The sequence below is a fragment of the Acipenser ruthenus genome, chromosome 7, assembly GCF_902713425.1.
Source record: "Acipenser ruthenus chromosome 7, fAciRut3.2 maternal haplotype, whole genome shotgun sequence".
Taxonomy (NCBI): domain Eukaryota; kingdom Metazoa; phylum Chordata; class Actinopteri; order Acipenseriformes; family Acipenseridae; genus Acipenser; species Acipenser ruthenus.
Window position 1 is genome coordinate 50,689,034 of NC_081195.1, and position 27,176 is coordinate 50,716,209.

Below are 27,176 nucleotides of genomic sequence, written 5' to 3' on the forward strand. Positions count from 1 at the left end.
TGTTGGGCTTGAATTTAAAAAAAAATAATAATAATGAACTTGATTAACTTGAATTTTGTGAAAATCGCAGTATCTGTATATAGGCTACCACAGGGTCAGCATTAAATGTATAGAAACAACAATCTTGCCAAATTGATATAATCTGTTTCGTGTATTTTAATGAGGCAGTGTGACCTACTGGTATGAGCTGGGAGACAAACTTACAAACCCCAGATCAGGCTTGTGTGGCTGATGTAACCTTCCTATCACCAATTTCAAATATCCCCACTGAAATGGACAGGAGGCTTTTACCATTGGGCTACCAATAAGAATACTTTCTGGGAAGTGTGTAAAATACAACAGATAATACAGACTTTCTTAATGTAAAAACCTTATATGAAGTCAGCAATTTGGACTTACTTGGGTTAACTCACTTGACTCTGTTGCAATACTTTGTATATTGTAGGAAGATTCCACCTGCAGCTGACAGCCCCATGCCAGCACATACCACTGCATCCTTTCCGGTTCTACAGTCCTTCAACAGTGCCAGTGCGGTCAATCTTTCTTCCTCAGCTGTCTGTTCGAGCACCACGCCCTCTTATGTCATGAACTCCCCTGTATTGTCACCAGCAGCCGTTGTAAACACATCAGACAGAAATCCTATCATGTCATACACCACAGCCTTTCCCCATCGGGGTGCAGCTTTCAGCATCATGGGCCCTCCATTCAAGGCGCCTTCGCTCATGTCCCCAGTACCTGCTGTTGTACCTGCCCCATCACACTTCAAACAATCTAGAACTAAAAGCAGCAAATCCTTGAAGATCAGCTATTCCTTGGGTAACAAGAAGAAGAAATCTGCAAATTCTTCCACTCCTTCACCTTTGCTAACAACTTCTGTCACTGGGTCACACAAGAGGAAGTGTGTTTCTGCACTGAACTATCAGATCTCTTGCTACAATAGTATTTCAGTGCACAATAGCCACAATGGGACAAACCCACTTCGTGCCAAATCTGAGCCCTCAGGACGAACTTCTTTGTCTGGCAGCTCAGCAGACTCTATCAAACACATGAGCATGGTTGTAAGCAGTATTGACCCTAATCTATCTGTATCTTCTCTGATGCACCACTCTAGGGACCACACTCTGTCAACACACAATGCACTGTCTTCAGTCCCCCTTTCCTTCAACAAATCAGAAGGAAAAAAGCGAAAGAACTCCAGCAAATCTATTAAAATTACCAAATTGCCTGGTATGAACAGTGTTCACAGAAAGAGGACTGCAGTCCTTTTGTCTGTAGTGCCTGAATCTCCGAACAGTTCTGTCCCTTGGCAGGTAAGGAAATATCTTATCTGATCATTTCTGTTGTGTGCCAGTGATGTTTTACAAGGAACTTCTGCACAATACCACTCATCCAGATCAGTATTTAAACAAGCAATTTTGCAACCTTTTCAAAATACATCAATTGATTTCAGGGAACAAAAAAAGCCTACAGAAACACTTATCAAATTACACACAGCCTCTCAAATTCAAGTAGTTACAGTATACAAAGAGCACAGAAACCAGAAAAACAATTTACACTTTGTCACAAAACATTGTGTTTAACAAGATCCATTTTAATGGACTATCAAACCCAGTTGAGGAACTATACTGTGGAAGAACAGATGCCCTGAATAAAATCCAGAAATCCAATCCAAAATAGTCTTCTATTTAATCAAAAGGACCACCTTTGACACTCTTCAGTATGTGCAATTTTATGAACAGCATTACCTAATCCTGTCATTATTACTGCACACTGCATAAGCAATTGTAGGCTAGATCTGCCTTAAGTATCTCACTTTATTACTAGGTAGCTGAGAGGTATAGAAGATGATCTGGTTGAGTGAAAGCACGGGGTGGGGGTTCTCTATAAAGGTGTATCTTGTGAGACACATTTCAAAGTGAAGAAAATGTTCGACTACACAATAATAAATGGGGTAGTTAAAGTTACTGATGCCATTAGTGTAGGAAAATGGCTTTTAAAAACACAGGGACTAAACATTTTAACATTAATATCAAATTAATGAAAAACTTTGTTTTACATATTTAGTAGATCAAATATTCATTAAAATCAGTAATACACTTACTTATTAGATTTTAGGTTTCAGGAACAAACTTCTAGGGCATAAGTAATCACACCCGTACATTTTAACTTTATTAAAGTTTGAGGGAGAGAATTGACTTGTATTCATCACACCTTCTACACACATACAAGCATTTTGTTTTTTTTTCAGTAGATGATTTTCAACTGCTCCTCTTGTTCAAAACTGCGTGTAGCCTAGGCTTTGGACCAAGAAACTGAATGTTTTCCACCCCAGCATTAAAGCATTTTATCAAAAACAACATGTGCATCCTATTCATAGTAGTTATATTGAAATTAATAGAGGGTGTCAAAACATATAGGCACAAAGTGATTTCAGGTCACTACCATGCTCCTCATGAGCGATTGCTTGTCACAACTTACTGAATAATTACAGCAAAAGTGGGCCAGAGATTGAAAAGATAGGAAATTAGTGACCTACTGGTACCAGCAGGATTCATCACAGTAGCCTGAAAGTTTGATACATTGACATTTTAACCACATTTTCCATTTTTTTTGTAGAGCCATTAGTTTTATCTGGTAGTATTTGCATATTGTGGAGCAGCAGTGTGGAGTAGCGGGCAGCAGTGTGGTGTAGTGGTTAGGGCTCTGGACTCTGGACCGAAGGGTCGTGGGTTCAGTCCCCGGTGGGGGACACTGCTGCTGTACCCTTGAGCAAGGTACTTTACCAAGATTGCTCCAGTAATAACCCAACTGTATAAATGGGTAATTGTATGTAAAAATAATGTGATATCTTGTAACAATTTTAAGTCGCCCTGGATAAGGGCGTCTGCTAAGAAATAAATAATAATAATATTAATATTAATAGATATGTCCACAAACACAGTAGAAACAACAATTTGCTTTGCCCAAAATGTAATTTGTAGTGCATTTTATTTATTTATTTTCAGAAAAAGGTACATCACTGAAGATGTTACTACAAATGGTCAGAAGTAATTGCTGACAAGAAACAACATGTCTGGGCTGGTTGTGGTTCATCTTGGAGATGTGAATGCTGAATCACACATGACTAGTACTTCTGCAAGGAAAACACTTCAAACCAGCCTCTTATGTTCACCGGTCAGAGGTCTTTGTTACACATTTTATTACTGCAGCTACTTGCTGGTTTAGTTTTAAAATGGTCTCTCTAGTCTGTTACTAGACAATGTAATCAGTATTTTGTTTACAGTACTACATTTTGAAGTGTCCAAACTCTTGATGCTGGAATGTGTTCCCTGTTTTAGTGCTTGACATATTTATAGATAACACTTCAAAGCTGCAAAATCAATTTTCAGTGACAGTTACTTTCAAAATAAAATTTAGCAAGTTTACATCTTTACTGATGTAGTTGCATACTTTTTTTTCTGAAGTTTAATTTTAGTTTTGGTAGCTTCTGTTTCAAAAACTGGTGAGGATTTAGAAGAAGGATCTTGCAGCATACTTTTAATAATATTGTTTGAATGCCTATAGTATTGTTATTTTATATAGGCCTATCATTAACATTAATATTTGTGATATTAAACAGTGAGGATTGGATAGGCAACAGCACCTGTGCAAAGGAGCTTATCTTCATTTGTACAATGTTAAAAGTGCACTTATCTGCAGGTTTCTTTACATCTCAAAAGAAACAGGCAGTAAAGGAAAGACAGTTTGACTGCTTATTTTAAAGGCTGGAATTAAAATGTTTACAGTTCAGAGAAAAATCTAAACTAACGTTTCAAAAATTAGATTATCCCTTTATGTAAAATTGTATATTGTTATCTTGTAGTAATTTATATTGTACTTTATTAATGTGGTAACTGACAATTAATTTGAGATGAAAATGAGAGTATTATTATTATTATTTTTATTATTATTATTATTATTTGTATTGTGCAGGCTGAAAAAAGTGTACATATCTTTCTTATTTTTGCACAGTTTTAATTGTATATTTATTTCTGATTTTGTAAAAAAAAAAAAAAAAAAAAAACTACAGGAGGTCAGGGATATTTTCCCCAGTAAATACAGAAAGGAAATATAAACATAATCTAAATTTGTTTGCTAGAAGCTAGAACCAGTTAAGTTATTAAATCATTTTGTAACAATATTCCTAAAAACTAAAATATTTTCACAACAAAAAGTGAATTCATGGCTACTTTAGTTCAAACTAGTGCACGTATGCAAGCTGTCAATATTTATTCATCAATTTATGATAGCAACAATTCCATTTTTTAGATTAATTGTCACATTCTTGATATCCAAAATATAATTCTTGATATCAAAATTTTTAGTTTTTGATGTCAACAGTTCGAATTTTTGATATAAAAAATGCATACTAATTTTTGTACTATGTACCACATGCTAGTGCGAGCAATCTATAGGAAATGCACTTCTGTCGGATGAGCCCTAGAACTACAATCTGCAGGACAGCGGTAACCGTAGCAAATTTTCAGCTTTGAAAACACCTGCGCCTTAATACCCCAGGCACTGTTGTCAAGATGTATCTCCCTATCAGCCATGATGTACTAAAGGTCTGCCTAGCTCTTTCAAATCACCCACAATGAAGCTAAATCAAGTGAAGTACAGACTTTTTATATCAAATATTCAAATGGTTGATCTCAAGAATTCTGTTTTTGATATTAAGAATTCTATTTTTGTATCAAAATAAAATGTACTATTTTTGATATCAAGAATTCTATTTTTGAGGAAAAAAAAATATTTAAAATGTTATTACTGATATAAGACAGAACTGTTGCTATCAGAAATTGAGGATTACATGTTAAAATGGTTTTTACTCCAAGCAGGTTCTAATGTAGTTAATTGAAGCTGTTAAGATGCACTTAACATCCTGTGTGTAAATGGTTAACCTTGTAGATGGAGCCTGGATAATAATGCTTTGTGGTTCATAATTGTATTAAATATATATGCAATGTGATACATACAGTACAAACCAATTAGTATACCAAGCCAAAATAGAACCTCATTGCCCAATTCTGAAAGTTTAAAAGTTGTTTTTCATTGAAATGCCATCATCAAAGTGCTTGTTTCTAAACTGCTCTGAGCTGTAATCCCGTCATGTGCTGGCCTTTTACTGGCACTCCATTCCTGCAGTAGGTTTTCAGACTGAGTGTGCTGTTATGTTTTATCTGGCCTTTTGAAATTCTGACTAAGTATTTGAATGTCTTTTATCTGCAAGTTTTTAAATAGTCTATTGCCTTTTTCTTAGTGCTTATTTATGTACCAGGAATGTTTTGCCATTTTTAAACATTGATTACTTGTGTGTTTTATAAAAAAAAAAAAAAAAAAAAGAAGAAAAAGTAATAATGCGAGTTGACATTTTAGCTGTGTGTGTCTTACGAACTTCCAACTGAGATTTTTCTTGTCCAGGTAAAAGTGATAAACACTTTCGTAACTGTATGCAACTTTCTTCTTTGGAAACATAACCCTTTTTGGATAGTGTCTCAGGCCATAAGTATTTAAAAGACAACCCAAGTTAAAACAAACAAAAACGTGATTTCAGCATTTGGTATGTGATGTGTTTGTATTTCAGCTTGAGATCCTAATGAAGACTGTATTGAATATGACCATTCCTATCTACTACACTACAGTATATAATGGTTTAATGAGGTTTAAACTACCGTATTCCTTTGAATTTAAGATGTCTTCGAATTTGACACAGCCCAAATTCCCCACCCTCAATTTGAGGAAAAAATAAAACATCAAATAAATATGCTTTTACAAAGATGCAACCTCAATGACGCATAGTTTGCGGCCATCTGCTATCACACAGAACATTACAGTTATGTGCTGCTTCTCATTTCCAGTCGTGATTTCTCATACCTGTGTAGGAACGCTGACATTGTAAAAGCTTGTCAAAGCTAATGATGCTTCTTTGAAAATGGCTGTCTGTATGTCATGGATGATTTGAGATCGGGCAGTAACATTTTGGTTAGTCTTTTCTCGGCAGTTAGTCACATCTTTTTGCTTAGCGTTTTTTTGATACACGCATCACTACTGTACTCATATTTAAGACGCAGGCTATTTTTGAGCAGCAAAAAATAGTTCAAAATGTGAATCTTAAATTCAAAGGAATACGGTATGTAACTTTAATTGCACAAGCTGTTGTGCAAATGATGCTTCATTAATTTACACTATTGATGCCCTTTTTCTTCACGTTTACCTTACAGCAGGATTTGGCAACTACCCCAAAACTGAGGCTGGTCAAGTGTTTGATAAACCAGTCTAGTCATAGGCACAAATTCAAACGCCTGTCAACCATATTAAGGGAGTGTGGATAACTACGCCTTATTTTGTATTAAAGTTACAGTTGTATATAATGCTAACCAAACTTTTTAGTGAATAGTTTATACAGCATATTCTGCTGATTCTTAGTGAAAAGGAAATAAATAAGTTTTTGTTTTCTATTTCCACCTTATTTTAAGTCATGCTGTTGACCCATGGCATTTGATGGTTTGTTGGTATGACATGGGGAGTGTTGTTAACTGTTGTACAAATACAAATTTGCACCTGCCATATTGTGCTTTCCTACTACAGATTTAAAACCTTTCTAGAAATCCTTAAAGCATGTTAAAAAAAAAACAAAAAACTAAATACATATTTTCGATCTTGCGTTGTGTAACACAAAAAAGGATTTTATCTTCTGCATCTTTTCTATTTTTTAATTCAGTATCATAGAATCCATTCCATTCTTGTGGTCATTGTTAGCAGATTGTGTCTGAAGTAGGTGTAAATAGTACCATCTATGGCTTAACTGCTGTTGAGTTGGTTTAACACTCACATTAGAAGATTATCTGGTAAGGGATGTATTTTTGTTTTGTTTTGCAACTTGCTTTGTAAATAAAATAATTTATATGTTTGTAAGAAAATAATTGGTCTTGTCATTTATATCTCAAGGCAGATATGGCTGGGGTGTCTTAATACCGCAGATAGATGAAGCTTTGCTCATTGTACAAAAAAACAAACAAACAAAAAAAAAGCTTGCACACATATTTTTATTGTTTTATTGGCTATTTGTAAAAATAAAAATAAAAAATAAAATAACAAAGGTACAAAAGAATTTGGATGACTACCTGGCCACTAGATCGATTTGTGACCGTCGCCTTAATAGAGACATCAGTTTGAATCTCCCTCCTATTTGTCATTGCTTGATGACCATCATAGATCTTTTAAGACTGTCACCCTTTTGGACTGGTCTTCTTATGAATACATTTTCATGAATAATAGCTAAACTGCAGGTCTGCTCAATATATCATTATCGGTGTAAAGCAAAGCTACCTGAAAACCTGGGAGTATTTGATCCCTTGTACATACACGTTGTATTCTGTTCACAAAGTATGTCTGGACCCCCTCATGATTGGATAAACTGAAGATGGTTGAAACCTTGTGTGATGTTTTATTTTTACCTGTGGCTGTTGTCATGTTGGCAGGAAGCTGGCATGCTTGATGATGTTTTCCTGATAGCTGCAAGGTTATTGAAATCCCTTTTTGTTATAGATTGCTGAGGCCTCTGCAGTTAACAGCATGCATTGTATTGGGCTTGTGGGAATACTGTGGTTATTAACTTATTCCACACGTGCTTTTTAGAAGAACTGTGCATTACCCACTTAATACAGTGTTTTAGCATGTTTTGTTGCCATATGTTAATTACCATTATTTGTTTTCAAATTCATTTCCAATGATGTATTTTTTATTAATTTTTTTATAAAGATGATGTTTTAAAATATATTTTTGCAGCATGTATATAATCTTATCAGTCATTTACTGTTTGTACAGCAAAGGACTAAATGTAAAAGGCTGTCAGTTTACCTATAATCACATTCAGTTCATACAGTAATATATCAAATATGACTGCTAACTTTATTTGTATTTTTTTCCTTTATTTAAAAAAAACAACGCAATACAAAAGCAAACAAGCACATAAAACACAAAAAAAACTAAAACAAAAAAAAGTATAATGAAATACAAAAAACCCACATTCGTTGTAGGAAGTAGAGGAAATGACAAAGAGGAGAGGTAGAAGAGGGACAGGGATATTAAACAGCTGCCATACATAAATATGTGCTACAGACCAAAGTGCATGTCTGTCCTTCAGCAAAAACTAACAGCAGCTAATCAGGATATCAGTTTTAAGGAATTAATCATTATTGGTATTTATGGACACGGTATAATTTAACTGTTCCAACAATTGTTTGTTTTCTTAGCATGTTTAATATTACTGTGTTTTAGAAAACATTAAATCCCTAAATGAATTGGTCCTCCTGTTGTCCAAAACACTTGGAACATACTGTATATGTATCTCTCATAAGGTTGGGGAGATTATCTATTAATATTTTATTGACTACATATTACAAAATGGTATATGGTAAGTTATAGATTTATCAAATGGGAAAATAAAAGATTGAGATAACTCTGCTGTAGATCAGCATTGCAGTATTACAGATTCTGTTGGTTGTTGTTACAGGCACAACTTTGCCCACAGGCAAAACCGTTGTAATAGTAATATTTACAGATTCAATATTATCATCTTGAATTGCCAACATAACTAGTCGAGGATGACTAGTATTAACAGATGAAAAATAGTGTTAATGAAACTGCCACAAGCACACACTCATTTTAGATTTACCGATTATTGAGGAGTAAAATCAGCAGAGGGCACTGCTGGAGTATGGCTGCAACTCGATGATGGGAACTGTTTTTGCAGGGTGTCATTGATCTCAACACCTTGCATCTTAAAATTAAATGAAGTTGTCTAGTGACGGAAATGATCGTCCTAGTAGCAGTCAAAACAATCCATTGTTGCTCGTGGGTGTACTTTATACAATTTATTGTATAGTTCACAAAGTGGTGACAAGCTCAGTCTCAAGAGGTCTAAGAGAGTTGTCAATCATCATCTAGCAACAATGCCACATTTTGTCTACACTTGTTCCAACAGACGGATGTGTTTTTAAATAGCAACTCTGTCACAAAACAGCAGATTTTGGTATATTCTCTGCCTCTTGTAATGCATTTTGCAGAAATATGACACAACTGACCTATTTATCAAACCTGTTAATACTCCAGGTTTCAATTTTCACTTTTTTGTAAGGAATATAAGTGTTACAGAACTTGGAAGGTTAATTTAATGGCTCTGTAGTCTATCCAATCTATTTTTTTTTTTTATAAAAATTTTAAAACTTTACTTTTGTGTTGTCCTTTCACAAGAGAAGGTATAAATTACACCTGGAGTATATTGCCTTGATAAGTATGGTTTATTATAGCTACCCTTAAGTATATCAGGAAGTGTGAACTTGAATGATGTGGTTCTTATTGAAAGACTGTTTTTATTGCACTTGTTCATATAATTAAGGTGCTTTGAGTTCAGGAGCCACCCTTGATTTGTAGCTGTCAGATAATCTTTCACCATAGACATTAGTAACACAGTCTACATCAACAAAGTGTTTGCATAGTTGTAAGAGCTTGTGCCATCTAGAAAACAGCTACAGTTGATCAAGTTTTCTTTTGTATTACTGTCAATACATTGTACCTATTCACTAGATGGAGCTGGCTTTAACAAATTTACAGATAATTTACTGGTGTAGCCTGTGTTGCATATATCTATGGTTAAACATAATCTACTCAAAAGTTGTTCCAGAACTCAGGTCAAAGCATATATCAAAAAGTGAATATAAAAGTTATTGGGCAGTTTCTCTCTAGGAGCAATTGTTTATATTAATCAAAGCTCAGTTGCACATACAATACAAAATTACTCCAGCTAGAATCTTCGAAGGTCTTAAGATGTGTGTTAAGTGGTTTTGTATAATTCCATTTTTTGTGGCAGAAAGAAGAAATATGTTTTTTCAAAAATTTGAACATATTTGTAATCTTAAAATAAAGCCAGCACTTGCCCACACCAAGATGCCTGTTTAACAATCCACTAATCAAAGAAAAAATAACCCTGGGGTTGTTATGTGAAACAGCTGTGGTGGTATGATAATTGGTTTAATGTAATGTGAGCTGGAGGATACTGTTGGAGATGCACATGGTGAATTACTTTTAAAATGTATTGTCTCTACACAAAACATTTGTGCCTCAATAAACTGAACTTCTCAAACAGAAAGCATTGAAAATACTTGGGCTATACTTTTAAAATATTTAACTTTTCCTTTCTACAAGAACATCTTCAAACTGTCTCCCCTGTTGAGAAATTGATTTTAGGGATTATTTGTTGAGCAAATCTCTGTTAAGAACATAAATGGCAAATCAGAATTTGTGAAGATCAACTTAAACAACATACATTTTAAGTTGAAATACAAAAAGCAAAGCAGATGATGATACACACTACATTGCTCTATTTTAAAGATAACTGCTCTTACTGAGTTAAAGACGCAATTGCCCAGTTTAATATTTTTCTCCAGTGAAAGGGAAACAAGCAACTTAGGTAGGTTCCTTGATTTACTATCACAGTTTCTCTCTAGACTTGTAAAATTGTCAGTCATGTATTTATTTTTTCAGAAGAAAATGGGGCATATTGAACACTGCAACACTAGCTTTGATAAACAGAGATCATCCAGTATGTTTTAGGAGAAATGCTTGCTGGTATACCCACTTGTTGTTAAAGGTATACCAATAAGTGGAGAGGTCTTTGACCACTGTTAATCTCATTAGTGTGAAGTTTGTAAAATAATGCTTTGCTTTCCTAATCAATGTATTGATGTTTTTTTTAAATATATATATATATATATATATATATATATATATATATATATATATATATATATATATATATATATATATATATATATATATACAGCTCTGGAAAAAATTAAGAGACCACTGCAAAATTATCAGTTTCTCTGGTTTTACTATTTATAGGTATGTGTTTGGGTAAAATGAACATTTTTGTTTTATTCTATAAACTACTGACAACATTTCTCCCAAATTCCAAATAAAAATATTGTCATTTAGAGCATTTATTTGCAGAAAATGACAACTGGTCAAAATAACAAAAAAGATGCAGTGTTGTCAGACCTCGAATAATGCAAAGAAAATAAGTTCATATTCATTTTTAAACAATACAATACTAATATTTTAACTTAGGAAGAGTTCAGAAATCAATATTTGGTGGAATAACCCTGATTTTCAAGCACAGCTTTCATGCGTCTTGGCATGCTCTCCACCAGTCTTTCACATTAATGTTGGGTGACTTTATGCCACTCCTGGCGCAAAAATTCAAGCAGCTTGGCTTTGTTTGATGGCTTGTGACCATCCATCTTCCTCTTGATCACAATCCAGAGGTTTTCAATGGGGTTCAGGTCTGGAGATTGGGCTGGCCATGACAGGGTCTTGATCTGGTGGTCCTCCATCCACACCTTGATTGACCTGGCTGTGTGGCATGGAGCATTGTCCTGCTGGAAAAACCAATCCTCAGAGTTGGGGAACATTGTCAGAGCAGAAGGAAGCAAGTTTTCTTCCAGGACAACCTTGTACTTGGCTTGATTCATGCCAAAGCTGCCCGATTCCAGCCTTGCTGAAGCACCCCCAGATCATCACCGATCCTCCACCACATTTCACAGTGGGTGCGAGACACTGTGGCTTGTAGGCCTCTCCAGGTCTCCGTCTAACCATTAGACGACCTGGTGTTGGGCAAAACTGAAAATTTGACTCATCTGGGGGTGCTTCAGCAAGGCTGGAATCGGACAGATTTGTCTTTGTGAAGGACGCATGAATCAAGCCAAGTACAAGGTTGTCCTGGAAGAAAACTTGCTTCCTTCTGCTCTGACAATGTTCCCCAACGCTGAGGATTGGTTTTGTTGAGTGGCATAAAGTCACCCAATATCAATGTGAAAGACTGGTGGAGAGCATGCCAAGACGCATGAAAACTGTGCTTGAAAATCAGGGTTATTCCACCAAATATTGATTTCTGAACTCTTCCTAAGTTAAAACATTAGTATTGTGTTGTTTAAAAATGAATATGAACTTATTTTCTTTGCATTATTCGAGGTCTGACAACACTGCATCTTTTTTGTTATTTTGACCAGTTGTCATTTTCTGCAAATAAATGCTCTAAATGACAATATTTTTATTTGGAATTTGAGAGAAATGTTGTCAGTAGTTTATAGAATAAAACAAAAATGTTCATTTTACCCAAACACATACCTATAAATAGTAAAACCAGAGAAACTGATAATTTTGCAGTGGTCTCTTAATTTTTTCCAGAGCTCTATATATATATATATATATGACGGGGTTTATTTGAGTACTAACACATTTAAAACATAATTAATTCAGGGTTGGCATTCATTTCAACAGCAGTACTCTGTTATCATGATAATGGATTAGTAGTGACCCTCTGTTTAATTGTATAACCAAAAGCAGTAGGCTATCTTTTGTTCCATTTTCTTGGGGGAAGGGAAAGGGGATTAGAAAAGCTGAATACTTACTTATATGGCCAGGGGAGATAGGAGACTTATTTATTTTACTGTATTATTATTATTATTTATTTCTTAGCAGACACCCTTATCCAGGGGGTAATGGTAATCCTTATCCAAGCCCTAAGCAAAGTATTTAGTGTGCGCAGGCTCCACAGTGGCCCCGCAGTCGCTCTAGATCTCCCTCAAGGGGCAGAAAGAGATCCAGAAACGTGGACCAGGCAAGGGATATTGCCAAGCTAAAGGGCCAAATGGCCCAGTTACTCGAACACTTAAGCAGGCATCTGCCCCAGCTCCACCAGCGCCTGCCCCAGAGCATACCCAGGCTTCGCCAGTGGTTGCTGCAGAGGTTGATCAGCAGGACGTGGTGATGAGCAAGGAGGAACAGAATGAGCTCTCCCTAGTGGCTTCCTGGGATGAGGAGGCCTTCTTGCAGACAGAGACTCAGGACCCCGACCTTACTCAGGTAATGGTCCCCAGATCCGAGCTTGCTTTAGAGTCTGAGATTCCAGCGCCCTTGAACTCCGTTCGGCACTGATGGAGAGAGCCGCTAAATTCCTTCATTTACCCTGGAAGGCAAGTTCCGAGCAGCGCAGGTCTGTGTTTAGACCAGCACAGAGGTAGAAACACTACTTCAAAAACAAGCCATCAGTCTCGTAGAACACACCTGTCGAAGAGAGGGGTTCTACTCAAGGTATTTCTTGGTGCCAAAAAAGGACGGCAGCCATCGCCCCATCCTAGACCTGAGACACCTCAACGGGTTCTTGAGGGAGAGGAAGTTCCAGATGGTCACACATCGCCACATCCCCCAGTCTGTCCAGCCGGGCAACTGGTTTACAACAGTGGACCTGAAGGACGACTGGCTGATTTGTTCCCAGTCCCAGGATGGAGCAGTGGCCCACACAGCGATTGTAACGGAGCATCTGTCGAGGCTGGGTCTCACCCCCAATGATGCAAAAAAACAATTAACACTGGTGCAGAGTACGATCTATTTGGGTCTCTGGCTGGATTCCCTTACAATGCGAGCCTACCTGTCGGACGACAGGGTAGCTGCTATTCGCAACTGCCTGGCCCTGTTTCAACCAGGGTCCACAGTACAATTAGTGTTGTGCCAGAAACTACTGGGTCTGATGGCCGCAGCGTACTCAGCCATTCAATTGGGGGTTACTTCACATGCGCTTGCTTCAAGTGTGGTTCAATGCCTTTCGGCTACACCCCAAGCGTGACAGACACTGTTGGCTGACAGTGTCTCGTCCGTGCTGGAAAGCACTTCGCTAGTGAAGGCGTAAGGATGGGAGTCATTTACAACCGTCATGTGGTGACGACAGACACATCCAACTCCGGCTGGGGCGTGGTCTGGGCAGGCAGAGGAATCCATGGATCCTCCCCTGAACTAGAGCTGAGAGCAGTCCACCTCGCGCTGCAACATTTTCTCCCTGTGCTCCGCAAAAAAAACATGTCTTTTGTCCACATGGACAACATGTCAGTAGTTGCGTACGTGAACCACCAGGGGGGGCTTCAGTCCCCGGGGTTACACCGCATAGCCTTTCGGCTGCTGATCTGTGCACAGAGGCACCTCCTGTCCCTCCGGGCTGTACATTTCCCAGGAGTGGTGAACTGGGAGGCGGACCTCCTCTCCAGGGAGGGTCCTCACCCGTCAGAATGGCGACTGCACCCTGAGGTGGTGCAACGTATTTTGGAACGCTTAGGGGAAGCCCAGGTTTACCTCTTTGCCACGGCAGAGACGACCCATTGTCCCCTGTGGTTCTCCCTCTGCAGCTGCGGAGGTCCACTAGGTGTCGACGCCTTAGCGCATGAATGGCCCAAAGTGCCTTTATATGCTTTCCCGCCTATACCGCTGCTCCCTTCCTCGAGAAGGTGAGGAGAGAGGCAGCTTTGATATAAAATGCTCAGCGAATACCTGACAAGCAGGCATATCCCAAAAGTATCATTGGCGGTCATCTTCGAATTGAAAGGGAACCGGGGTTACATCCGTAACCTATCGTTCCCTTTGTTTCCAGTTAGCATTTGTTCCATAGCACTGACTGATCCCACAGATGGTGATGGGCAGCAGTGTGGAGTAGTGCTGGTTAGGGCTCTGGACTCTTGACCGGAGGGTCGAGGGTTCAATCCCCGGTGGGGGACACTGCTGTTGTACCCTTGAGCAAGGTACTTTACCTAGATTGCTCCAGTAAAAACCTAACTGTATTAATGGGTAATTGTATGTAAAAATAATGTGATATCTTCTAACAATTGTAAGTCGCCCTGGATAAGGGCGTGTGCTAAGAAATGAATAATAATAATAATGATGTCTTTAGCAGTGTGATTGTCGTTGAAATGTCGAGCTACTGGAAATGTAGTGGTGTTGATTCGAATGCTTTGTAAATATCTATCGTACATATTTATTAAGTATTTACATACTTATTTACATATTTTTACATTGGTAAGGCTGTACTTCCTCACTAGGATGCGTAACGTGGACGCCTTTTCTTTTTTTTCTTTTGCAATTTCTGACGCCAGACAGCGGTATCCTAGCAACAGAATTCTAACAAAATAACAAACATGGCGACATCTCGGGAACTGGACGCAAATAATTATCTGGAGAAACATAAAATATTAGAACTTATGGATAATCTTACTAGTATGCTCTTCTTCCACAGACCAGGTAAGAATGTCCAGTTTTGTTTCGTTTTGTTTTGGTAATGACATGTCAGTATTCAAGTATGTACACAAACCTACAGGGACCTACTATGAGTTTCAGCAAATTGAAAGTAGATGTGACAGATAAAGTAAAACGTATTCCAAATTAACGCTAGCTAGAATAGATATAACAAAGTAAGATTATAATGCAAACAATTTGGGTCAGTGCGTATCGGCACAGTGTCTATACCATAATCTCACTGCGTCCTGTAAGTGTTGGCAACCCTGGCGCTTGCGTCATTTGTGCTGTATAGTTTTACTCCACGAGCATTCTTGCTGACTAAATATATTGGTATCGATGAACTGTCACCCCGCTTAAAAAATATGTAATATATTGCTGCTCTAGACTCATTTTGCTTTATTCAAAGCTTTAACTGTTCCCATGAAAATACTATAATGCATTTTGCTCTGAATTGAACTATATTTAACTATTTAACTATAATCTTATTTTCAGGACGCTTCAGCAAAAGCCCTTCTTCAGCTGTTTCTTCTTAAACAGCTGAAGAAGGGCTTTTGCCCAAAACGCCCTGAAATAAGATTTTTTTAAATCTTTTAAAAACAAACATTTGTGTACATTAAAAAAACAACCTTTTTTTCATATGCCTTCAATGTTGTACACTGCAGTTTATATATATATATATATATATATATATATATATATATATATATATATATATATATATATATATATATATATATATATACACACTACTGGTCAAAAGTTTTAGAACACCTCAATTTTTCAAGTTTTTATTGAAATTTACGCAGTTTAATGTCTCAATGTACTCTGAAATTAAAGCATAGAACAAATAAACAATTGGAGATAAAAAAGAAATCATGGAATCGTTTTGTTTAACAAAATTGAATCTAAATTTTTGACTCATCAAAGTAGCCACCTTTTGCAGATATAACAGCCGAACACACTCGTGGCATTCTTTCTACAATGGAAATCAAATATTGTTCGGAAAGTTCTTCCCAACACTGTTGCAGAAGTTCCCACAAATGTGTTGCACTTGTAGGTTGCTTTGCTTCACCCTTCTGTCCAGTTCATCCCAAACCAGCTCGATGGGGTTTAAGTCTGGAGACTGTGCTGGCCATTCCATGATTTGAAGCCTACCCTTTGTTCTTTTCTTCTAAGGTAGTTCTGACATAGCCTGGAGGTATGTTTTGGGTCATTATCTTGCTGTAGGGTGAACCCCTGACCAACTAGGCGTATACCAGAGGGTATTGCATGGCGCTGCAAAATGCTGTGGTAGCAGTTTTGGTTCAGGGTGCCACTCACTCTGTGCAAGTTGCCGACTCTGGATCCAGCAAAAGAGCCCCAGACCATCACGCTTCCTCCTCCATGTTTGACAGTTGGTGTCACACACCGAGGAACCATCCTTTCGCCAACTCGACGGCGTACAAAAACCCTGCGTGATGAACCGAAGAGTTCAAATTTTGATTCATCGGTCCATAAGACCTTCTTCCAGTCTTCAGTAGTCCACTGGCGGTGCTTCATGGCCCAGGCAAGCCTCTTTTTCTTATTTTGCCATCTTAGCAATGGCTTTCTTACTGCCACTCGACCTGTCAAACCTGCAGCTCGAAGTCTTCTCTTCACAGTTAAAACTGAGACTTGCTTACTTCGACCAGTGTTAAGCTGTGCTTGAAGCTGTTGTCCTGTGAGCCGCCTATCACGCAAGCTGTTGACTCTCAGAAACTTGTCTTCTGATTCTGTTGTGGCTTTGGGTCTGCCAGACCTCTTCCTGTCAGAGTTTCCTCCAGTTTCCAAGTGCCTTTTGATGGTGTAGGAAACTGTACTCACTGACACCTTGGCTTTCTTTGCAATTTCTCTAAAGGAAAGACCTACACTTTTAAGGGTTATAATGGTCTGTCTGTCTTCCTTTGTTAATTGCCTTTTTCTCGCCATTATGAGAGCAATATACTACTTCCTGCAGTACAATACTGTCCAAATAATGCTTAAGAGGGTGTAATAACACAGTCTGTTCCAACGCTGCTTTTATACAAACAGAGGGTTTGTAAGTAATCAACAAAAGTTGGGACACCTGTAGGAATTGTTAGCATCAACTTTCAAGGCTTAATTTACTTCCATTGCTGCAGAACAGCTGTAAGTTGTTAACCCATTACTTGTTCCCTGAAAAAGGCCTTTTTGTATAACTCTGAAATGTACATTATTTTTCAGTTTTTGGTAACTAAGCTTTTTTTTTTTAACCTCTGGCAGTTTACCGCTTACCTTTGTACCATTTCAGGTTATTCACTGGACTTGAACTGCTTAAATTTCAATAAAAACTGGAAAAATGGGGGTGTTCTAAAACTTTTGACCGGTAGTGTATATATACAGTGCCTATAGAAAGTCTACACCGCCTTGAACTTTTTTCACATTTTGTTGTGTCAGTGCCTCAGAGTTTCATGCATTTAAATGAGGATTTTTTCCACTTATCTACACACCATACTCCACACTGTTAAGGAGAAAAAAAAAAATGATATATTAAAAATACAAAACTGAAAGATCATAATGGGATAAGTCTCCACCCCCCTGAGTTAATACTTGGTGGAAGCACCTTTGGCAGCAATTACAGCTGTGAGTCTGTTGGGATAGGTCTCTACCAACTTTGGACACCTAGATTTGGCAATATTTGACCATTCTTCTTTACAAAACTGTTCAAGCTCTGTCAAGTTCCTTGGGGAGCGCTGATGGATAGCAATCGTCAAGTCATGCCACAATTTTTCGATTGGATTTAGGTCGGGGCTGGACACCTCATTTTTTTGGACCACCTATCTGTCTCCTGAAATGTCTGGTTTAGCGAGGGATGGACTATGGCTTTTTTTAAAAGTATTTTTAAAATGTATTTTCTAATAGAGATTGACTGGTAGGTCTGTCCGGCCTGAGCTTTTCACATCTAAACATCAAAACATCATAATATGTATTTATTTTCACAACATTTATAAATCTGGGGAAAAAATACAAGATTTAAATTAAATCTAGGAAAAAATACAAGATTTGAGTTAAATCTGGAAAAAAACACGTTAAAATGTTAACTTTTTTTTTTTTTTTTTTTACACATGGCACCCCATAATCATTTGATTATACAATTATATTTATTTTATTTTATTTACACAGAAAGACCCTGTGAGTTTTTGATAACTCAACTTGAGAAGCTGAAATTAGCCAGAACAACATCTAGGGATTATCCTTGTCTATTTAATGAATCAAATTTAGAGGCTATTTTTGGAATACTGGATCCCACAAGGCAAGGATATATTACTCTCGGCCAGTACAAAGAAGGTAAGCTGTGGGTTTTTTTGTTTTGTTTTGTTTTAACGTTTTCACCTGTGCTCTACCTTATTATAATGTTTCAATCACACTGGTTCTGAGTTCTGATGCTCCAGTGTTGTTCTCTTTTTAGAAATACTTAGCACTATTTAGTATTTCATAGTTATGGACAATATTGTTCTATGTACAGTATAAGAATCCCCCTGATTATCTAAACCTATACAACCCATTTAAATACATAAATAAATCCAATAACATTTGAAACTACTATCCCTTTACCTATGTTTCTTTTTAATACCTTTTTTTAACTGTGATATATATATATATACAGTACATATAACATTTTTTTGTTTGTTTGTTTAGCGCTGAATACCATAGGATTAAAACAGTTTGATGCATTTCCACAAGGAGCAGATTACAACAGAATAACACTGGAAACATTCAAGAAAGAAGCGTGAGTGTTGTTTGTGTTTATGAAGGAAAATAATAAAACTGAAAAGTTTAATTGCATGTGTTTTGTGTTTAGTGAGATGCTTGCACTGTGCCTGCATCTTGATAGCTCTGTCTGAGTACCATAACAAGACCCCCTTGTAAACAATACCATAATAACTAAATACATTAATAAATAAAGTAATCATTACTTTTTATGATTTTGGATGATAAGGTCAAAACACTGAGTTATTAGTTATTTCTTTAGTAAACAGCTGTATTCTGTGATTCTCTAGTGTTATACATGCCAGCTAAATTGCTTGCTGTGGTTGAAATGAAGACAGCTAATTATATCAGCATGTAGAAAGTATTTTAGGGTGATATTTACAATATGCTGTCATTAACCTAGTACCATAGTATCAAGTTATTAAAAGGCACCTGGGTGGAACAATGGGTAACCTTTAACAACAAACAAACAAAAAAATGAGTCCTACAATATTCTTAGAAACTAGTAACTTGCTGATGGTCTGTACATAAAGTGGAAACAAAATGGATGTTAACTTAACATAGTTTGTAGGGAGTGTAAAAATATAAGAAAGAAAAAGTAGAAGATACTGTCGCTCGCAGAATGGTTGTAATTCAGAGTTTTGTTTTCCAGCAAGACAATGGCCCCACGTACACTAGCAAAAATGACTAAATCCTAGAGCCCAGGATACATAAATGCAGATGAATGGCTGTACAAAAGTTAATACCATGTCTTATTTTGTTTTTTTGCAGGAAGGATGGATTATTAAAATCTTCTGCCACTTTTAAATCATGACAAGAGCAAATGATTACTGTATCCATTTGTTTCGAACCTACTGTGTATATTGCACAATGACCTGATCTTGTGATGTTTATTTTTTACAATCAACATGCACATTTAACAAATAAAGATGCAGTTCTTATGAAAACTAATTTATTTTGCTTTTTACATTCATTTGATATTTTTAACATTATTATCTATAGGTCGTAGTGACCAATATCTGCATAGTGCTGCCATTGTATTATTTAGTTTTACACATAGTAATGCGTATTCAATTGTGATGAAATATGCTTTGGAAATTTTAGCACAAGTTATTGAGTCATAATCTGGTTATATGTGAAGTTATCTGTCACATTTACATAGTTTTACATATACAGTATATTGTGATTAAACATTTTTTCATCACCTCATGCTTATATAATTAGTCATGATAAGACTTTTGTATTAACAGCTGTGGTTTTGGGTATTAAATGCCAGTGACATATTTGTTTATATCCATGTCAGGGATATTCTTTACACTTAAATACACATAGTTCTGTTTTATCTAGTTAATTTTGTCTTACCTAATTTGTGAAAACATATTATCACAGACCAAATCTTAGAGAAATAGGTCTTTAGTAAAAATGCAGCATCATTTATTCTTGACTGAACTTTGAAATCTGAATTTAAAACACGCATTATGGACACCTTACAAGTAGGCTGTTTCAAGTTAAAGTTGCCATTAAGTAAGCTTGTATTTTAGCTGTATTCTATTATTATAAAGAGGTGTAGGTTTACAAATGTGTGCATTCATTAAATCAGCCACATTGTGCTGATTGAGAGTAGTGTGGGTACTTTGTACTTATAAAACACTAAAGAAAATGTGGGCCCTTAACACCTTACTTAGACCACAGAACATTCAGGTGGTTAATAATGTGATCCATTAAAATACAGCTTGGAGTTCATGTAATTGCTGCATTATTATTCCTTTGTCTGGGTCCATTCCAGTGTGAGACTGGTACTTTTCACAGCAATTCCCTGCTGAATGCAGAGCATATCATAGTGACAAATCTAGTCAGGAGAAAATATGGGATACTGACTGACAAGCCTGTTGCTGGAAAATCAGTGACTTTAGAGTATGGAAAGGAAATCATTTTTAAATGGGTCTGTTTGATTCAATTATGACCATTACAAAATAAGACCTAGTCCAGAAACATGTATTGTTTAAATATGGCTAAAGCTGTTCCAAACTTAATTTAATCTGATCAGAATCTGCATACAGTAGCATACATCAGTGGTGCTATTAACAGAATAGTTGTAAGCAAACAATTGAAGAAATTGTGAGACAAACTGGTATTGTAAGAAGGCGGCTGAGGAAGAAAGAAGATAAGGAGCCGAAATAATGGATTGGAATGACTAAGCAAGGACCAAAGAAAAATAGTTTAATTTACATATTTATGATTAAGAATAGAACTAGAATACAGTAGAACAGAATAATGCTTTGTTTTGAAATTCAAGATTATTTACTTGAAATGTGTGTATATATAGTATACTGTCATATACACTAGCATATATGTGAAAGCATTTTAATTTTTTTATCCCCCCCTCCCCCAAAGGAAAATACAGGAATTTTTAAATTCACAGATTTACATCTGAGTGTCCATGTATAAATAATAATTAAAAAATAATTTAAAATGGAAGGGTTACTGCTACTAATAGCTTTTTTTCTGATTAAGAAAGGGATGACTACATTTAAGGGAAACCCAGTCAAACAGTGAAACTTCTTCCAACAAATAAAGAATCTTGTTTGATGATAAATAAATAAAAACTAACACAAAACAAAGTTTATTTAAATTGGTAAAAGCACTATATTTGCACACGGAAACTTGGGTTAATTAAGAATGAAGAAAAGGACTGGCATTGCTGTAGACAAGAATGAGGACTGCACCTTTGCGCAGCAGCAGCTCTTTAGTTCTGAAAGGTCTCCCTCTCAGTGCACAAAGGCAGCTGCTGAAGGAACAGCTACAGCGAGTGAACCGGTGCTGAGAGCAGTAATAAACAATCTCCAGTAGAGATACCGAGACACGGACACGCAAGGAAGCCACACAGACAAAAACCCGTTACCGCACACGGTTTTACCAGGATTTCTGACCTTAGTCAGGACTTTTCAGGTGAGAACGTCACAGAGGACATTTCGAACCGGTTTGGTTGTAAAAAGATGGGCCTAGAGGCGCGCTAAAAGCGACCTGATTACTTGCCTATGTTTCCCGTACGTGGTTGTTTTTTTGCAGAAAATGGCGTCATCGGTCTCTTTTGTTTCTACAACTGCGAGGAGAAACGCATTGGTTTTTGAAGTCAAAACTGACCTCAAACCTTGTCGTAGGGGTACTTAACTTGGAGAACCAGGGTTATCAAACGACTAGTTTCCTATTTGATCGTTTTAATATGATTTTGTAATTAATGGAAGGCCGTGGAAAGACGCGCAAAGCCGGAAGGGTCACCAGTCCTGTGCGCCAAGCTGATACTTGGAAAAGGTGGCACCGAGCCGCAAAGCGCACATTTTGCAGCTGAGTATTGGCCCGTTTTGGGGAGGTTCTGGTAAACTATACGCCGACGGGCAGATTTCATATTTAGATTTTTTGATCAGTTACAGGCCCCTCTTCATGAAAAGTGTTTAGGTCAACACACTCAGTTGTTTGGATATATTTTGTTTGGTACAGCCGGTTTTTACGCTGCAGTCCCTTACCATGCAGCAATCTGTAAAGGGGGCCTCTCTTTTACGGTTTGAAAAGTGCATTTTGTACTTGACTTTTCCTTTGATCAAGTTAATCTGGCCTTTTGTGGACCAAAATAGTGGCGTTTTGGGCTGACAATGTAGCCGTGTAAAGGAGATTTCGGGGGATAATGCGGCGATGCAAATCGTGCCATGAGAATGGAATACAGGGTTTTTTTTGGGGGGGGGGGGGGGGGAATTCAATTCAAAGTTTCTGCAGCTGCCTCCTTGTCCAATCGGTACGTCTATGTGTCCCCCTGGATGTAGCCAAGCATTTCAGCAACGTGGTCTATGCCTATTCTATTTTAAAGTCATTTATTCCTACAGTACTTGATCAAACAAACGTTTATGTTAAAGCGCTAGTTTACAGCACTTTGCATTGATCAGTGACAATACAACAACAGTAATTTAATTGAACGCTGATGTCCAGTATTACAAATAAAAACTACCTATGGGTTTTGTAATTATTATTTTTAATACTGTGTGTATTGCATGAGAAATGCTTTAATTTGGGGTTTCATATTATAATGTAAGGCATGCGCGTAGATTGCATTTGAAAACGAATTGGTGCCAGTGTTGTCACCTGCAGTGGTCCTCTCGTCGTACCTACAGGCGACAGACTTGACAGAGAGGCGATTAAGAAAACAATAAACGGGAGCGTTATTATGTATTCAATCAAGTAATATTTCTATTGAGTTTATGGAATCTTCAAAAGCAAATGACGAGTGTTACAAATACATCATATAGTTCCTGGATGTGTTTGGAAAACGTAAATTGACTAAACTGCGGCAAGGTGTCTAGCAGAATACAGTATCTTGTATTCAAGTATTTTTTATTGAATGTAACTTTCTGGCATTAGTATTGTAACATGTCTGTACGACTTTGGCGTATTAAACTATCATACGTCTATACTGTATAAAAACGTTTTGTTCTTGTTAGGAGAGCAGTTGTGCTCTGTTTGTTTATATACAAAAGTGATCTAACTTTTACAATTTAATATGAGCATACATACATTTTTGTCATCATGCATTCAAGTGAGGTAGAATTATGCGTTGTAGCGCAGAAGACTGTGGTAATATGGATAATGTGTATGGAGGGTATGGTCATTTCCTTTTACTGTACATCGTCTTTTCATTTTCGCTGTAGATTAATTCAGAAAGCCTGTAGACTTGTAGAAAGTTGCATAGCAATAGCGGCTACTAAAAAGATTTGTCTGGGAAATGTGTTACATCTGTTTAAACTGAATAGTTAATTGGTGAGTTTCAACAACCGATATCCATCCTTATTCTTTTGTAGTAGAAGTTTCAGCCTTAAGTTAGTATCTTAATCATTTAACATTGTTTACAAGGCAATGCAAGCCTCCTAAAATACAGTGTGTTATTTTAAAATGTTGTGTGAAACATTTAGAGTGGCAGCTGCTGGATAATGTTATGTGAAGCCGAATCTTGCTCATTTACTGTAATAGTCTAGATCTATTGTATACTTTATTTTAGAACTTTTTGTAGAACTCCCATTGGACATGCTGTGGTAACCATTTATACCATAGTGTACACCAGTGATTGCTGAGCCCTGGATGAAGTGGGAAGCAGAAACATAATAAAGTTGTAGGTTTGCAAGGCCAAGTCCTTGTCATGATGAAACACCAGCTTAGTAAGGCCGATTTTGGGGTTCCTTGTATATAAAGCCCCATAACAAGTGTATGAAATTTGGCTGCTTGCCTACCCAACTTTGCTGTCCCATCTTCTCATCTTAATACATTTTCTATAGGGCAATAAGCAAATTGTTTGGTAATATTGCATGTATAAGTAATGCTGGAGATGCATTCCTTTAGATTTATTAATTGCAATTTCTCTGTGAATGAACATTAACAATAATAAATCCTTTTCATAGTGTTTGTGAAAAATGTGTGTTTCTGTCAGCACAAAAGCCTGTGTTCCAAAATGATATATTTAATGACAGATACATTTGTGTAAAATGGAACAAACATAGTATAGAAGTTATATATAACCCCCCTTGGACTTTTCCACATTTTGTAGTGTTACAACCTGGAATTAAAATGGATTTAATTAGGATTTGTTGTCCCTGATCTACGCAAAATAGTCCATAATGTCGAAGTGGGGAAAAAATCTACATATTTTTCAGTTATTTACAAATAAAAAAACGAAAAGTCTTGATTGCATAAGTATTCACCCCCTTTGCTGTGACACTCCTAAATAAGCTCTGGTGCAACCAATTGCCTTCAGAAGTCACATAAATTAGTTGAATGGAGTCCACCTGTGTGCAATTAGTGTCACGTGATCTCAGATTAAATACACCTGTTTCTGGAAGGCCCCAGAGTTTGTTAGAGCGCATATCTAAACAAACAGCATCATGAAGACCAAGGCGTTATCAAAACAAGTCCGGGATAAAGTTCTGGAGAAGCACCAAGCAGGGTTGGGTTATAAAAAAATATCCCAAACTTTGAACATCCCCCGGAGCACCGTTAAATCCATTTCCAAAGAATATGACACAACCGCGACTCTGCCTAGAGAAGGCCGTCCACCAAAACTCAGTGACCAGGTAAGGAGGGCATTAGTCAGAGAAGCAAGCAAGAGGCCAATGGTAACTCTGAAGGAGCTGGAGAGATCCACAGCTGAGATGGGAGAAACCGTCCATGGGACAACTATAACCCGGACGCTCCACAAAGCTGGGCTTTATGGAAGAGTGGCAGGAAGAAAGCCATTGCTGAAAAAACCCCATATCAAATCCAGTTTGGATTTTGCCAAAAGGCATGTGGGAGACACAGCAAACATGTGGAAAAAGGTTCTCTGGTCTGATGAGACCAAAATTGAACTTTTTGGCCTTAGCGCAAAACGCTATGTGTGGCGCAAAACCAACACTGCTCATCACCCTGAGAACACCATCCCCATGGTGAAGCATGGTGGTGGCAGCATCATGTTATGGGGATGCTTTTCATCGGCAGGGACTGGGAAACTGGTCAGGATTGAGGGCAAGATGGATGGAGCCAAATACAGGGAAATTCTAGAGGAAAACCTGTTTCAGTCTGCATGAGACCTGGGACTGGGGCGGAGGTTCACCTTCCAGCAGGACAATGACCCTAAACACACAGCCAAAGCTACACTGGAGTGGTTTAAAAACAAGAACCTGAATGTCTTAGACTGGCCAAGTCAAAGCCCAGACCTCAATCCGATTGAGAATCTGTGGCAAGACTTGAAAATTGCTGTTCACCAACAGTCCCCATCCAACTTGACAGAGCTTGAGCAATTTTGCCAAGAAGAATGGGCAAAAATTGCAGGATCCAGATGTGCAAAGCTGGTAGAGACTTACCCAAAAAGACTCACAGCTGCAATTGCTGCCAAAGGTGCTTCTACCAAGTATTGACTCGGTGGTGAATACTTATGCAACCAACAAATGTCTTTTTTTTTTTGTTTAATTAACTTTTGTGTCACGATAAAAATATTTTGCACCTTCAAAGTGTTAAGTATGTTGTGTAAATCAAATGGTAAAAATCCCAATTAAATCCATTTTAATTCCAGGTTGTAACACTACAAAATGTGGAAAAGTCCAAGGGGGGTGAATACTTATGCAAGGCACTGTATATATTACACTGTTTCAGCTTACTACAAGTGGGCTCAGTGTATGCAAGTTGTGTACAGTACAGTGTTCTATGGTAGAAGATACTGTTACAAGTTTGTGCTTTGAATAACTTCACTATCATGGTGTAACCACATTCCTCTAAGAATCTTTATTCTTTTGAATATACAGTACCTTTCTGTGAATACTCTAAGCATTGACTCCCTACATAAGCTTACTGTATCAACAAATACTAAAAGATGCTCCGTAATGAAACAAAATGCAGAAGACATGAAAGTATTCTAGTCAAAACATTAAATTGTGTCATTTAGTACAATGGGAGCATATGTAATAGTGGAGATTTCTGTTCATTTCACAAAACTAGAAAGGAAACACCCAAACAGGAGTTATGGATATAGTGCACTGTACTGAACAAATAGTACAGTAGGCAGTCTTCTTGATACAGTTTTTTTAGAACCTACTGTAGAGCTAAGGCTACCTGTTGGCAGTGCTCCAGATAAGGTTTTGAGCCATTGAGTAATTTACTCTCCAATTTAGACACTGAGTAAAATGCAACATTACCTTGAAGTCATGAGAACTTTCAATATATACTGTACATACTTTAATACAAACTTATGGAGTATGCATGAACTACAACCTTACATTTTAACTGCAATGTTTCTTTGAACTACTATACAAAAACGTGGACTTGCAATAAAAACAAAAACAATTCTTATTTAATTTATTGACTACAGATGTAATGTACTTAAACTAAAGGCTTGCGTGCACATACTATATATTTCTAAATAAACCATAATAGTATTCCTGATTGATCGCCTTGCTATAGCAATATAAAGCATTAAACTCTCTCCAAACACAGAATATTGTATTTATTATATAATAGATTTACCTTCCAAAAATTCATTTGACAGATAGGTCAATTGGTAGGTTAGGTTGAGGGGGACAAAGGCGGCGCAGAGAAATCTAGTTGCTTGTTCACCAGTCGCAAACACGCATTACAAGTGAGGGGAATCAACGTTGCGTTGTTTAAAATAAAAAAAAAAATCTTGAAATCCCAGACTTATTGGTCATGTGTTTCTGGCAATTCCCAGGCAGGCTGCAAGCTGTCCCATTATTCCTCAC

At 37.1% G+C, this 27,176-nt stretch overlaps 3 protein-coding genes across 10 annotated transcripts in view; all 3 read left to right on the forward strand.

Moving 5' to 3' along the window:
* The window catches only part of LOC117415675 (ataxin-7-like protein 1), a 31,246-nt gene extending 24,562 nt beyond the window's left edge, over nt 1–6,684 (forward strand). For 6 of the 7 annotated variants that reach the window (XM_034026308.3, XM_034026310.3, XM_059027225.1 and 3 more), the window contains one exon: nt 446–6,684. In XM_034026308.3, the coding sequence (XP_033882199.3) occupies nt 446–1,331 (886 nt within the window). In that variant the 3' untranslated portion in view covers nt 1,332–6,684. The remainder of the gene's footprint in view (nt 1–445) is intronic. The other variant, XM_034026309.3, reaches the window with a different exon arrangement.
* A 7,851-nt stretch (nt 6,685–14,535) lies between these two features.
* On the forward strand, nt 14,536–19,874 carry si:dkey-42p14.3 (EF-hand calcium-binding domain-containing protein 10). The gene is made up of 5 exons (XM_034024665.3): nt 14,536–14,669; nt 15,021–15,165; nt 18,322–18,486; nt 18,838–18,928; nt 19,681–19,874. Exons 2-5 carry the CDS (start codon nt 15,063–15,065, stop codon nt 19,721–19,723), a joined length of 402 nt encoding a protein of 133 aa, XP_033880556.2. The 5' UTR covers nt 14,536–14,669; nt 15,021–15,062; the 3' UTR covers nt 19,724–19,874.
* Nucleotides 19,875–21,605: 1,731 nt separating this feature from the next.
* The window catches only part of znf800a (zinc finger protein 800a), a 31,906-nt gene continuing 26,335 nt past the window's right edge, over nt 21,606–27,176 (forward strand). For both annotated transcript variants that reach the window (XM_034025247.3, XM_059027228.1), the window contains exon 1: nt 21,606–21,858. The gene's annotated coding sequence lies outside the window, so the exon portion shown is untranslated. The remainder of the gene's footprint in view (nt 21,859–27,176) is intronic.